Source organism: Rhipicephalus sanguineus, chromosome 4, assembly GCF_013339695.2.
Source record: "Rhipicephalus sanguineus isolate Rsan-2018 chromosome 4, BIME_Rsan_1.4, whole genome shotgun sequence".
In the NCBI taxonomy this organism is placed as follows: Eukaryota; Metazoa; Arthropoda; class Arachnida; order Ixodida; family Ixodidae; genus Rhipicephalus; species Rhipicephalus sanguineus.
In genome coordinates this window covers 63732203-63747573 of record NC_051179.1, presented here as the reverse complement: position 1 = coordinate 63747573, position 15371 = coordinate 63732203, and the positions used below count along the sequence as shown (strand labels likewise).

The 15371-nt window shown below is 43.9% G+C and overlaps 1 protein-coding gene across 1 annotated transcript in view; it reads right to left on the bottom strand.

Moving 5' to 3' along the window:
* Positions 1–543: 543 nt before the first annotated feature.
* Positions 544–15371, bottom strand: part of LOC119390124 (Meckel syndrome type 1 protein) — a 77018-nt gene continuing 62190 nt past the window's right edge. The window contains exons 8-10 of the mRNA XM_037657680.2: positions 7101–7186; positions 1737–1787; positions 544–854 (exon numbers count right to left, since the gene is read on the bottom strand). Coding sequence (XP_037513608.1) covers positions 746–854; positions 1737–1787; positions 7101–7186 — 246 coding nt within the window. The 3' untranslated portion in view covers positions 544–745. The remainder of the gene's footprint in view (positions 855–1736; positions 1788–7100; positions 7187–15371) is intronic.

Here is a 15371-nt window from a genome sequence, read left to right as displayed (position 1 = left end):
TTATTTTACTGAAGCCTGCTAATGTTGCACAAGCGTATCTGTAGTGTTCATGAGGAAATAGCACACAAAACGCATTTTTCTGCATAGTAGCTCATTGGGTCGACTCAGTACAGCTGCATCTTTGCATACAGCACGAACACAAAACAACAAGTACACAAAAGAATTAATTGACGTAACACGAGTGCTGACTCACGACTGAAGGTTTTATTCACACAAAAACCACATGAAAATGGTTCGCACGCTCAATTTCTTCTTTATACGTGGTTTTTGCATTAGTAAAACCTTCAGTCCTGTGTCACATTCGTGTTGCATTTCTTCTTCTATCTCTTTGTTGTTCTGCTCGCGCTGTATGAGAAGACGCATTTGTGTCGCTGGCTAACAAGCTTCCTCTTTTTTTTTTTCAGTACAAAAAAAAGCTCGCTGCCATTTCATTCGTGCAGCTGATATGCGCAACAATGTGAACACCGTCTGCAATATATTTTCATGTTCATGTGTCTTCAAAAGTAAAAATAGGTGTGAAAGTCCAGTGCAGCTGTTGCCCAAATGCAGAAACTCGAGGACACAATCTCTTCTCACGTTCACGTCAAATACTTTAATGACATTCAACTTTTTATCGGATTTATTTATTGACGTATTAATCTGCAGATGGGCTGGAGTTTAATTTTACAAGCTGCGTGCTACATTGTCACCGTTTCCACGAGAGCTTGCGTGTTCTGTAGTGGTGATAGCAGCAGTAGAGAAGCATTCAGGTCTGGGCCAGGGCTGTGTGCCTGGCACGCGCTGCCAGCATCCTGCTTCTGGCCCGGTGAAACGACGCCAGCACAGCAGTGATGCTCGACTCGCTCACCTGCCGTCTGCACCACATACACAAAGGGAAGCGAGGTTGCATGTTGTGTGTTTAAAGGCAAAGCACCTGTTAAAGGCCAGCAAAACCATATATTGCACCTTTTTGGGTGTGTAGGTCTGTCGCACTACCAGCCATTTACCAGAATTCATAATTGTACAGTATGACATAACCGTAAGTAAGGGAGGGTGCTGCTTATGTTCTCGGGCATGCACGGGTGACAGCGGCATCTGCTGGCTTTGCACCCACTCTTTTGAGGGCAATCCTGGGCTGGTACTAATGGCACCAAAAATGTACACAGTATCTGATCTACTGTGATGGTGCAGAAAATGTAGAGATCTGCTGGACACAAAGCGTTCATGCAGTGTTAAGAACTTCTGTCCTCCCTTTGTTTTCTTTTCATATAAATTGTTTTGCAGTGTGCCTTGAGTTTTTCATTATGATGGAACAGTATGTGTTCAGAAATAGTATCTTGTCGCAGTATCATTTGTCCACAACTACAGTACCTTTTCATTAGTGCACCCCTTTAATATCCCTTTAATTAGTGCACCATCAATTTATTGAATCAATCAGAACATGACTTGTAGGTGGAACAGGAATTCTTTAGTTTTTACCTACATGCATCATCTGCTCTAACCTCTCCACCTTTTGCCCATCCCCGCCTGACTTTTTAGTTATCTCTCACAAGAATTTCTTGTGGTAGTCTGATACAATCACACCATGATTTTGCACTTTCTCGCGGCTTTCTATTAATCATTACGTAAAACCTTTGATGAGTGGTTGAGGCTGTAAGAAGTCAAGGCAGGCTACAATCATCCTGTGTACTTAAGCTTACAATTTTTGTAAGAACGGACATGGAACAGGCACGGTAAGCAGCACTGTGGACACTTACCCGATCGACCCTAAAACTCGTCTTGCTATCTCGGCCTCCCTGGCTTTGAACCTAAATGCACAGGTAGAGAAACAAAAACGGCTTTTTTTACTGTGATAGCAATTATATGGACACTCTCGACGGATTTTTGCCGTCGTCGTCATGTTCCGTATAAAGTCCAACTCGATAATATCTCCTCTAGCGTCGTGTGTTCTATGTGCGAGTGCAAGCGCGCGAGCGATGCCGACGAACAAAGGCGCATTCGATAAGACCGCCACGCGTTCCGTGTGTTTTTTGTGCGAGTGAAAGCGCGCGAGCACTGCCAACGTAGGTGGCTGAAGCAGAGATGAAACGAGCATGCCGTTTTCGTCACGCGAAAGGCGCATGGAGGAGCCGGAGAGTTGGCTGCGTGTTTCCGTCAGGAAATTGACCGACCGAGCTTGGTCACGCGAGGGGCGATCAGCAGATGGCTCATGCGGCCATGCCTTTGTACGTGTTGTGCTCTCATCGCAAAATTTGCGTTGAAGCTTTGCGGCGAAACTGCGACTTTTTTACGCGCTGTCTTTATAGACAAACTAATCACCTTTCATGCTAGCATCAGTTTACGATGGCCAGCGGAGCTGTTTCAGCCCGGAGAGACTCCGTTAGTCGCGAACATTAATTTATCATCATGGACCGGCACGCGCGCTCTCTTCGTTCTGTTCTTCCTCTTCATTTTCTGCTTCGCTCCCGGAACACTCGCGCCGATTTGTCCGGCGTGGGACGCAATAACTGATGGGCGTGAGAACGAGTACAGAGAGAGAAAGGGAAGAAAGACAGAGAGAAAGATAGAAACACACAAGCAAGACAGGAAGAGATAGAAAAAAAAAGGAAGCGAGAAATAGAAAGAGCGAGATAAAGGGAAAAAGAAAGAAATATAAACAAAGACAAACAAGAGATGTAGAAAAGGGGAAAAAAAACAAGAAAGGCGGCCCAGCTCCGCACTTCCTTCACGCTTGGCACCACTAGTGCGAAGCTGCCTTAATTTTTTTCTTTTTTTTTTTTATGACCCTGTGGGCTTGTTACGACCAAGCCTGACGAGCAGTCCTTTAAAATGATTCTGACGCTTCGGCACCAAGAAACTATAAACTGCAAAAGCGAAAAACCTTCATGGGATAAGCTTTCTTACAACGCAGAAAGTCTTGAACGTAATACCTATTTCTTTTCTTTTATGCTACGTAGTCTACAGAAGTTTGCGCTCCCGGACTACATGCAGCAGCGTAGTAAAAAGTGCGTGCTTCGGTTCCGTAGCCTTGGCTGACCTGCCACAGAAAGTTGTCGTCAAACTCTTAAGGCCAAAGGCTCTCCGCATTCGGAGTGCTGACGTCACTAACCGGAGGCGGCGGTGGCGGGAATCCGCTTTCCCCCATTCCCGGCGGCGCGCTTTTTTTCCCTAAAGCTAAGGACTTTAAGCCGCGTAAGTGAACAACTCAAATGCGGAAGGATACGTTGCACTAGCCGTCGTTTAGAAATTCGCAGTATTTCTCTGAATGAAAAAATACAAATGGCGGAAGAAAGCTGCAACGATCATATGAGAGTTACGTTTGAATGAAATATCAGCATCTAGCGAGAAAATGTACTCAAAAGCGCACTATATTTAATGACGGAGGACAAGGAGTGCGGCGGCTCACCGGCCCGTCAGTTCGTTTCTCGCTGCCGCACGTGACACGTCGGTCCCCCTCAGTGCAATGTGTCGTGTTTCCGAAACTGTGAGAACGTTGTGCGTGCTGTAGCGTGTGTGGGGCATTGAATTCGTCATACCAAACAAGTGCTGTGTCCTTCAGTGCCGTGGCAATTACGACATGATGTGCAAGGTGCGCGTTTCCCGATTTTCCCAAGACGCGGAGCTGCGCAGAAAATGGCTGCGCGCAATTTCACGTGACTTCACCCCTTCACAGTACTCCCGGGTGAGTTGTCCTGCAGAAGAAGGACAAACTTTATTTGAGGGGAGGGGTAGAGAAGGGGGTACTCAGGAGCATGTTAGTTGGGCCCCAAGTCCAGGGCCCCACTGGCTTGCGCCGCTCGCCTAACTTAATTATTCAGAAGCGCTAATTGCACTTCTGGGTTCGAGTTGGCAAGTTGTGCCTCCCACTGTTCCGAACTTCCTACAATGTTGTTGCCTAAAAATTAGTTGAAATTCGCTGGCTATCGGTACGTCACACTCCCAAGAGATGCGATATAAAGTTGGCAAACCGGCGCACCACGGACAAGCTGTCCTGCAGAATTTTCTCTATATACTTTCCAGCGTGATTAGAAGTACGACGGTCGCTGCTTCTAGAAATGCCACTGACGAAGACGAGCAATGGCATGACCTTCAGGTGGAAGCTACGGGCTATTTACAACGTAGTTGTAAATAACTATTTATTTGCAACGTAGTTGTCACTTAAAGAACACTGTCAAAGATGGAGGACATTATCCCGGTATTGGTGGATGTGGCAGCTGCTAGGGTATGCTGCAGCATACCCTAGCAGCTGTTTTGTTTTTTGTTTTTGTTCACGAGCCGGCATGTAGGCCTAGTCAGGAAACAGTTTCGTCTATTTCCTTTTGCCTCATCTCGGTGGCATGTAACTGTTTTGTACACATGCCAGAATAAAGTATTATTATTATTATATACCCGAACTCACGGCCATTGGCTGATATGAGCATCGTGGGCTGCATAGTTACTGCGCCCGCCGCGGGAGGCCGCCACGTGCCCGCGCTCGCGATCTCGCTGAAGGTTAGCCGCGCAATTCAAAGAATAAATAAAGTGCTCAAGGTCATGACGCGCGCGTGACGTAACTTCTTTCGCCCGTGCCATCCCTCCCTGCTTAGCTTCCAGCGCGCTCGTCGGGACGAGAGGAGAGAGAAAGCAATTACAGCGTGCGACAAATCTCTCTAACTCCGCTCGTACTTGACGGATTCTAAAATTTTTTGCCGCGGTCGATTCGTGAGGCAGTAAATTCCTTTACTGAAGCCATTCGATGGTTACTTGGAAAAGTGTTGCAGGGCCTCTTTCAGGCCTTGAAGCCTAGAGGGTGTTGGCTTGACTGCCTCTGTGACGTCACGGGAGATTTTTTTTTTTTGCAACTTCTAATGTGAGTGGCGGGGTTTGGAGCGGGGGGGGGGGGGGGGGCACGTGGTGGCGCAGAGATCGACGAGACTACTAAGGAGGGGGGCAGCGAATGTAATTGCCAGCAGTTTCCTTCATACAAGGTACTTCGTTTAGATTACGCTACGGATGATTTACTCAATTTGCGTAGCTGTAGCCGCGCTTACACGACTTCAGAAAGCCATTTCAGGGATTTTGTGAAAGACACATGGTCCCGTACATGCACCCAGGATTTTTAGGTATCTTATAGTCTGAGGTGGTGCTCTCCGAATTTCGAAAACTTGAGATCTTATATTCGCCGAACAAACAGGTAAAAGGCACGTGATTTCTTTTTCAGCTGTTTTTGCATTTTTTAGACGCTTTGTTTGCTCATTGCGTGCGGTAACGTGATGAATGATGATACGATCGAAGTGGCTAATAAGCGTCTTGCAGACTAAAGAAGCTGCGTGCTGACCACGACGGTACGGTACTGCCGTACGGTAAACCGGAGCTGCTAAAACAACCTATTAATCCTGTTACTCAAATTATATCCAATTTGCAAGTCAGGTTGGTCCTTATGCAAGAAAAGCCGGCGTAACACAGCCATGCCACCATTAAGAAGAAAACAAAAAAAAAACATGTTTTACAACGTGACATAGTGGAAGTAGACGGACACAAGAAAAATTGGGGGACGCTTAAGCTTCGCCTTTAAGAGTTGAACGCGATAGCAATATCCTGCCCCTAGTGCGCACTTCGAACACTACGAGTGTTTAACAGAATGCGCGCAATAAGGTGTGTGCCTTATGTAATGGGTAGCATGCTTTAAACCAGGAGCAATTATGCGCGAGAACCTTTTTCGAAGCTGCGATGCACCCACTACGTGGTCTTAAGGGAATACGCGCAATAATTTGTGTGCCTCTTGTGATGGGTGGCTGTCTTTAAACCACCAAGTCATTATGATATTGACGTGGTGTGACGCCCGATGGCAATGTACATACGCTTGTACCACGCAATATTACTGCCACATTACATCTCGTACTGTGACACCTGTATACAGGACGCGTATTTTTGGGAAGCATGAAAGTTACTTTCAGTGCAGCTCTAAGCAGAGGCGTGGCTGTGTGGTAGAACACCTGCTTGCCACACAGACGGCCTGGGTTCGATTCTCACTCGGGCCGAACATTTTTATTATTTATTTTATTTGCAGCTTTTTCGATTTTTCGGTCACGGACAAGATGATGATTTTTCGCTCACAACCAACGGTGCGGGCGCCGACGCCGACGGCGGAATTTCTGCGATACGAGCTCTTTAACGCTATCGCGTTAAAAAAGGAAGGGATTGCAAGAAGCACGATAGCCCTTCCCAAAATTTTTTCTTCGACCATTCTTTCGGCGCAAAAAACTATTTTGCCATACGCAACCAACTTGCCCAAATCGCCACTCGAACGGAAACACGTCGGAGCAGTAGTTTCGCGTAACGACTTCCGTTTTAAATTTGTGTTCTCAGACTTCAGCTGAAAGCGAGATGCACGTTTATATAAGCGCCCTTTCATTTTATCTGACACAACTGTAGGCTTCTGTATTAATCATATATAACAGTATATAGAAATTGATTTCCCCGAGCTGAAAATGCACAGAAGGTGAAATAGAAACTGGAAAACAAGTGGGTGTAGTACAAAGCGACAGAGTGTATAAGTATGTACGAGTATCGAATCAAATGTTTTATTCAATTCGACCTTCGAATCGAATAGCTGCTGCTTGTATACGTAGGAACATTCTTCGAATAGCTTACGAATATTTCAAAATTTCAACTGCGTCCATGCCAAACACGAACGTATAGGATAAATTTCGTCCCCGTGATTGGGAGCTGCAGTTTTTAGATGCTACTTTGTGACGCCAGCGTATCTTTGTTTTGGGTGGCCAATGGGCATGTTTCATTCACTTGTTCTCTGTATACGTCATCTTTCACCCATTGAACTTTTATTTGTGAGTCTGCGCACGTCCAATCTTCTGCCCTCTTCTTTTTCCTTGTTTTTTTTTTTAGCGCAGTTATAAAAAAAGCAGACATTGTCGCATGCTGATTTGTTCCTGATGCTCCATTTGTGTGTCGAGTGCTGTAGTGCGTGAACATCGTTTTATTATTATCGTAAAAAGATGGCTGTTCAAGATTCGACTACTCGATTCCATTTCCCTTTTTGGCGCTGTATTCGAATCGTATTCAATTCAGCTTCAATATGAGCATATACCGTCGACAAGACGAAGTAATGAGGGAGGTCTCACGTGGTCTGGCGCACGACGTTCAGCAGCACCTTGACAGATCCGCTGGATTCCGTGAGCAGCGAGTACCGGCTCATCCGCTTGCTCCGCTGTCGTCGAGAAAAAAGAACGAGCGAAAAGGCGAATAAGTCTCGGCGAATGAGGAATGCCTTTGCGCCCACACCAACCATGCACGCGTTATATGCGCACCCACTGGCTCCGCGGGCGACTCGTTGTGTAAGAAATTAAAGAATAAGCGAGGCAGAACAAGATATTACAAAAGAAAAAAAGGCAGAATACTACGCGGCATCGTTAGATATTGGTGAACAAAAAAATCCTTGAGCACAGGGTCTTGTCTTTTTCAAGACAGGACCCTGACAATACAAGCGGTCTTGTCTTTTTCGAGGCACCCGGTTGCTGCCTTGAAGAAGACAAGACCACTTTTCGAAGCGATTGGCTCCAGCGACTCCCTGTTCAAGGATGTTTCATCTCTTCGAGCTCCCACCTTTCCCTGAGCTTGTGCCTTATTTTTATTTGGATCGTTATAGATGCATTTGTGTACGCGCGTGCGCGCTACCGGGCCGTGGCTTCGCGCACGTACATGCTACATGCCTGTATATCAAAGCCTGAGTGTACACGGACAGACGTTTTCTTCAAATTGCAGGGGGAAAGTAATAAACAGGACAACGGTGTGACGAAGGCGCGCCCGGTGTCGCAGAGGCGTTTTTTCCTCGTACGGGAATTGATACCACAAGCGTACGTTATACACTATATTCTCAGAAACGGTACATCCTTTCTTAGGGTGTCATTTTGTACCACGGTGATGCGTGTACATGCATTTGAAATAAATGGAAATTACACGGCACACTGCGCAGTGTGCGTGGACCCGCAGTTCTCAGTCTATCGGCGCTTTCCCGAGGACGAGGCTCTGGAAAGCTCACGGCGCTGTTCTACGTCGCTCGAACGCAATGCATATGCAATACCGCTCAAGGGTGTGTCCAGATAAGATCGAACACGAGGTCCCGGTCACCATTCCCGATTTTGATGAAATTTACTGTAGGTCTAGGCATTACACCCAGAACAATGTTTTCGCAGTTAGTTTTGCGAAAAAAAAAATTTGTTCGCCTGAAAAAATATATACAAATTTTGACCGCAAAAAACACTTTTCCGCCGATTTCGCGATTTCTGAATTTTGAGCGCACCTAGGGAAAAAACGGTGCACTTCTTCGTCACAATATTTATTCTCCTTAAAGAACAAGTAAAATACAATCTTATGAGTCTATTATTTCCCTTGCTTGTCGAAGCACTTCTGAAGAAAAAAATCACAAACTTGGCAAATCGCACAAAATACCTGTATTTCAGGAATTTATTGTTGCAAGCAAGTTAAAGTGAGGATAATAAAAATCGGTACATATTAACTTTGATACTTTCGCTGTCTTTTAAAATAATTTGCGTGGTTTTATCGTGCTCCGTTTTACTCGATAATTGGGCTGAAACGTAAGTGCTTTACCAAAAACGCCGAACTTTGAAAATGATTTTCTCAAAAAGGCCCTTTTTTATTTTTTTTTTAAATCCCTCTGATTGAAGTCAATGACGTCATCTACCATTCTGCAGAAAAAAACGTTGCATTATTTTGGTTGGCAACAAGTTATAGTGTGTCAAATGTGACCATGCCATCCTAGCGGCCGCGTCGTTCGTTATGCGCTGAAACTCGGATATAAGTTGTTAGAAGTACTTGTACGTGACATAATCACGAATCAGCAGCTCCACACCAACAAATGCGCAGCAAGGTGTCACGGTTCAGCAAGCTTTGTCTTGGGATCAGCCGCTTGACAAACCCGCAGCAGCGGCCGCTCGATGCTGCGGGCACTCACATTACATGAGTGCCGCTTCAACTGCGGATGAGCTCCGCTTGTGCGCCAAATTACACTCAGAGGACAAACGAGAGAATGAATGCATCACTGTGAAACTTAAAGGCTCTTAAGTGCCAAAAAACGTCATACTAACGAAAACTCTGCCGGCAATTTCCCAGTGAGCGCCTTCAATAGAGCACGCATGTATTTTTTCCCTGCTGTTATGCCCGAAGCCACAAATTATCGTGATAAACGGTCGACTTGCGTTGAATATTCTATGTGCGGACGCACAACAGTGCAGTATTGTAAAAGCGGTTCTTTAATGAAGCAATGGACTTGGACACACTTCTTTTCACGGCCGGCTGACAGAAGTGTTCTGGCACGAGATGAAGAACAACTGCAGTTTGAGTTGTTCGACCATCGGAAGCAGGTATGACAGCTTTCTTTAGATGTCAATGGCTTTCTTTTGTGTCATATGTTGCTCATAGAATGAACCTAATTATCTTTAGGCCATCAGAAGAGAGAAAGCAACACATGAGCGCACTACTGGAGGCGCTCACTGGGAAATTGCCGGCAGAGTTTTCGATGCATACTATGACATTTGTTGGCTCTTGACAGCCTTTAACATTCGCAGTGATGCACTCCTTCTCTCGTTTGTCCTCTGAGCGTAGTTTGGCGCGTAGCGAGCTCATCCACAGTCGAAGCGGCACTCATGTAATGTGAGTGCCCGCAGCATCGAGCGGCCGCTGCTGCGGGTTTGTCAAGCGGCTGATCCCAAGACAAAGCTTGCTGAACCGTGACACCTTGCTGCGCATTTGTTGGTGTGGAGCTGCTGATTCGTGATTATGTCACGTACAAGTACTTCTAACAACTTATATCCGAGTTTCAGCGCATAACGAACGACGCGGCCGCTAGGATGGCATGGTCACATTTGACACACTATAACTTGTTGCCAACCAAAATAATGCAACGTTTTTTTCTGCAGAATGGTAGATGACGTCATTGACTTCAATCAGAGGGATTTTTAAAAAAATAAAAAAGGGCCTTTTTGAGAAAATCATTTTCAAAGTTCGGCGTTTTTGGTAAAGCACTTACGTTTCAGCCCAATTATCGAGTAAAACGGAGCACGATAAAACGACGCAAATTATTTTAAAAGACAGCGAAAGTATCAAAGTTAATATGTACCGATTTTTATTATCCTCACTTTAACTTGCTTGCAACAATAAATTCCTGAAACACAGGTATTTTGTGCGATTTGCCAAGTTTGTGATTTTTTTTCTTCAAAAGTGCTTCGACAAGCAAGGGAAATAATAGACTCATAAGATTGTATTTTACTTGTTCTTTAAGGAGAATAAATATTGTGACGAAGAAGTGCACCGTTTTTTCCCGTGCGCTCAAAATTCAGAAATAGCGAAATCGGCGGAAAAGTGTTTTTTGCGGTCAAAATTTGTATATTTTTTTTCAGGCGAACAATTTTTTTTTTCACAAAACTAACTGCGAAACCATTGTTCTGGGTGTAATGCCTAGACCTACAGTAAGTTTCATCAAAATCGGGAATGGTGACCGGGACCTCGTGTTCGATCTTATCTGGACACACCCTCAAGAGCTATATAGAGTACAAAAAAAAATAAATAAAAAACGAAAGTCGCATCACTCATGCAATTCTTTGTACTCTTGATACTAGCCTAGCTATACTGGGCCTGATGGTGCAGCATATATATATATATATATATATATATATATATATATATATTGTAGGCGCTGCTATTTTAAAGGAATAAGCCGGTTGACAGCAAGAGAGAAGACGAGTTAGCACAGACGCTCACTTACAAATGGTATTTTTATTGAAAAAGAAATACAAAGACAGGCTTTCCGAGCAGTTTTACTTATACTCTAAAGAGAAGCCAAGATCCCCCCTTTGCGGTCTTTAGACGCTTAGGCTATCAAAGGTGTTTATAGTGTGACGGCGCATCATGATGTGATCGAGCATGCGTGAACCAATGCCTCCTCCTTGAACATTTTCTCTTCTTTTTTTTTTTTCAGTAAACATCGCTCGTACCTGAGCTTCTGTCCTGTTTAGTTTTTCTTCACTCCTGCTGTCAACCTACCCAGACATCTTTACGAAATATCTTTTGTATTCCTCTGAACAACGCTTAGCCAAAGCTGCATTCACGGACCGAAAGGTGCAAACATTGTAAAAGCGTATGGCAAACTGCACTGCTTTTTCTCTCCCCCTCCCCCCCGCCTTTTTTTTTTTTTTTTCGCAGAGCGTGTAGCGGTTACTTCGTAGTTTCTCAGTCCGTTTGCTGGTTGCAGTTTATGTGGGAGAACGTTTGACATCCAGACTTCTCAGCGTGAAATGGCTGCCTACACGGTTGAAAGCGCGGTCTACTTGTTGCCCAGACGCCGAAATGCAGGGAGAGCTATCAAACCAATAAGATTTGTACTGTTCACTCCTTTAAGGCGGGCCTTATTCAGCAAAATGCTCTGTACATGTTCGTTGCGTTCAATACGGAACTGTATTCGGCAACCGATTTTCATCACCGGGTGGCCGCTGGCTTTGAAAAGGAGCGCTCAATATCGCTCGCCTGTTCTTTTCTATTTTTTTTTCTCGTTTTTCTCTTTGTGGTGTTGTCGACTTGTCGTAGTTGTTCCTTTGGGAGAATGTGTGTGCGCGCCTGCCTTGCAAGCATTTTATTCCTAGACGCTAAAATATATACAAAACGTAGCAGAACAAACACGAATGATATCTGAAATGACGCGTGTACGTATACGTGTATCTTTCGTTTAGAGCATATGTGCACGGTCTGTCAAAAGTTCCTAGGCCAGGCTGCCGTATGAATACATTGGATAGTGGCCTGGGAACTTTTGACGGACACTATACGTTTTTATTTTATTTAGAAATACTGCAGGCCAATACTTTGGCCCAAGCAGGAGGGGCATTACAGAAAGAGAAAAAACAAACAAGCAAAAGAAAAGAAAATACAACATGCGTAAACAATGCCATATGAAATGTACATAGTGCGTAAAAACAAGCAGCAATCTCACCTCGACATCACTAAAATTCACAAGAAAAATGGTTTGTCAAGGCAGCCATGAAATCGTTCGATTCAAATACATGAATAGGAAGAGAATTCCACTCGCTCACCGTTCGAGGAAAAAAACCGTACTTGTGAGCGTTTGTTCGCGCGAAAATCGGCGCAAGCAAATGTTCGTGAGTGTGTCTTGTTTTTCTCGTAGTAGGCCTACATACCGAAGATGGCAAAACCATATTATTTTTCGCAGCAAGTGTATTGTGTAGTAATACAAGACGATTAATTTTTCTGCGTGTTTGTAGTGTCTGTATACTGTTTTGTGACATTAATGAGGACGGGGAGTCTTTCCTGGCATATTTTCCGTATATAAACCTCACAGCTTTTCTCTGGACTCGCTCAAGTTTCAGAATGTCATTTTTAGTATGTGGGTCCCAGATTTCAGCAGCATATTCTAATTTTGATCTTACGATTGCATTATAAGCTAACATTTTAGTTCTTATAGGCGCGTGTTTAAGCTTCCTCTTTACGAACCACAGTTTCTTTAAGGCAGTTGAGCAGATATCTGAAATATGTGTTTTCCATGTTAGTTTATTGGTAAGAGTAACGCCAAGATACTTATATATTTCGACTTCGGCTACAGTTCTGTTTTCAAGCTGATAATGAAATTCGCTGGGAGACTTTTTTCTTGTTACGCGCAAAAGTACGGTTTTCTCCGCATTTAGCTGCATTCCCCAATTTAAGCACCACTCAGAAATTCTATTTGTAATAGTTTCCTCAAAAGAATGTTTGCCTCGATCAAGCTGGCGTATCTGCAAGTGCATAATATGGTGGCCGGCATAACAGCACACATAGTTGCGGAGGATCCCTAACCGTATCCTTATGAGAGATGAGAACACGACATCGTTTCGTTTCGATTCGGGACTTCCCCTGCTTCTGCGGTGACTCTCCTCTCCTAACGGGTGGGAGAGGTCACGTGTTTTCCGGACGCGGCTTTTGCGGACCACTGTTGAGTGCGTGCTTTCGCCAACCTAGCCAAGAAACGCTTTCGCGCGCTAACAACATTTAAATGTGACCGAGGTGCGCCGCGGCCGGTATTCGTACCTTCGAATTCCACAGGAAAAAGCACAGCCAATGGGTACAGCGGCATGCATCACTTCGTTACCGTTTTATACCTCGGGCCGACTTTCCTGCTTTTCCTGAATTAAACACGTATATGTATATTATATGACAAGAAATAATAATGGTCAAAGTTACGTACACTAGGCGACGATAAAAGTACGAATCAAAGATAAATAACTATTGCTATGTACTTAAACATACAAAACACATACACCTTTTCCGCATTCCACACTTTTATTGGGGCTCGCTTATATATAAACTGGCATACGCATACGCGCACAAACAAAAATCAAACAAAAAGTAATACATCGAAGAGCGTGCAGTGAAATGTTAAAGCAGTCATTCAGGTCTTGCCACATGCTTCATGCTCTCGTGAATTCGCGGCTGTCGCCGCCTTCATTCTGATGCAAGCGATCGGTATTCTTCACGGACTGGGTTCTCTGTCACACATAATATATATATATATATATATATATATATATATATATATATATATATATATATATATATATATATATGTCGAGAAAAGATGATTCTAGGTCCGGGTAAATATACGCAGTGAAACAGACGCGCGTACGAAGCGATTTATTGACGTTTCGGGTCCGGCCTTCATCAGAATACAATGCATGGCATGAGTCCAGTTTATATACGTGTGCATATCAGAAAGAAGAAGATATGAAGCTTACATGAAAGGCGATATATTGGCTTACAAAAACGCATGTCACTCGCTTTGAAGTGCACCTGATACATGTGTAAAACGATTACATTTTGCGGGCACGCCGTTTATAAGTACGAAACATGAAACGCATAGCATGGCATGGAGCACGACCGGTAATAGCAAGGTGCAAAAAGAAACAAATATTTAAAGATAACCAGACAAAGAGCTATACACAAGACGCTGTTGAATAGGTGTTGCGTAACAAACTGATACAAACGATATACTGAGCAACTCGCAGTAACTAGACAAAGTGATACAGATTACACAGATAGGCAACTCAGTCTTCCTACGTTTTCATTCAGACCAGAGGCGACGGTATCAAACTTGTAAATGAGGAATGATTCACGGGCTTCTCTATCATAATTTGTGCGGAAATTAGATTCGAGTAATGTGACTTGTAGATTTTCAAAAGAGTGGTTGGGGAGGTGCACGTGTCTTGAAGTAGGCAGGTGGGGCAAGGTGTTAGCATGAGATTTATGATTGTTAAAACGCAGTCTAAAAGGCCCTTCTGTTTGCCCAATGTACTGTTTTTTGCATAGCACGCATTCGATCATGTATATTACGTTTTTAGTGTCACAATCGAAATTGCCTTTGATATTTAAAGAAAAGTTCGAACCTGTACTAGTGACTTGTCGCGATGTGCACATGTATGGGCATACTTTACGTCGCGGTTTTCGGCAAGGATGGCATCCGATCGTGTCAGGACAGTCTTTTTTCGATGATGATGCTGCTAGTATGTCTCGGATGTTTTTAGCCTTCCGGTACACTGCTTTAGGCGGTTCTGCAAAAATGGTTCTGAGGCGTTCGCTTTGCATTAAAATACTATGGTGCGCGGAACTGACGCCGAATGAGTGAGGACAAGGTTTGTCTGGGATGAGGGAGTCGATTTCTTTGTCGTGCACAACAGCGTTTTACGATCATGCATATCGGCGCGTTTTATTGCGTCGTCAATTAATAGTGATGGGTAATTTTGTTTGACGAGAGCGTCTTTTAGTGTTCTGCAATTTTTGTCAAACTCTGATTGTTCGGAACAGATTCTTTTGAACCGCAAGGCCTGACTATAAGGAATGTTTGTCTGGTTATCTTTAAATATTTGTTTCTTTTTGCACCTTGCTATTACCGGTCGTGCTCCATGCCATGCTATGCGTTTCATGTTTCGTACTTATAAACGGCGTGCCCGCAAAATGTAATCGTTTTACACATGTATCAGGTGCACTTCAAAGCGAGTGACATGCGTTTTTGTAAGCCATTATATCGCCTTTCATGTAAGCTTCATATCTTCTTCTTTCTGATATGCACACGTATATAAACTGGACTCATGCCATGCATTGTATTCTGATGAAGGCCGGACCCGCGGCCGAAACGTCAATAAATCGCTTCGTACGCGCGCGCGTCTGTTTCACTGCGTATATATATATATATATATATATATATATATATATATATATATATATATATATATATATATATATATATATATATATATATATATATATATATATGCATGCATGCGTGCCGGTGCGCAAGGGCTTTTACTTATACTCTAAAGAGAAGCCAAGATCCCCCTTCT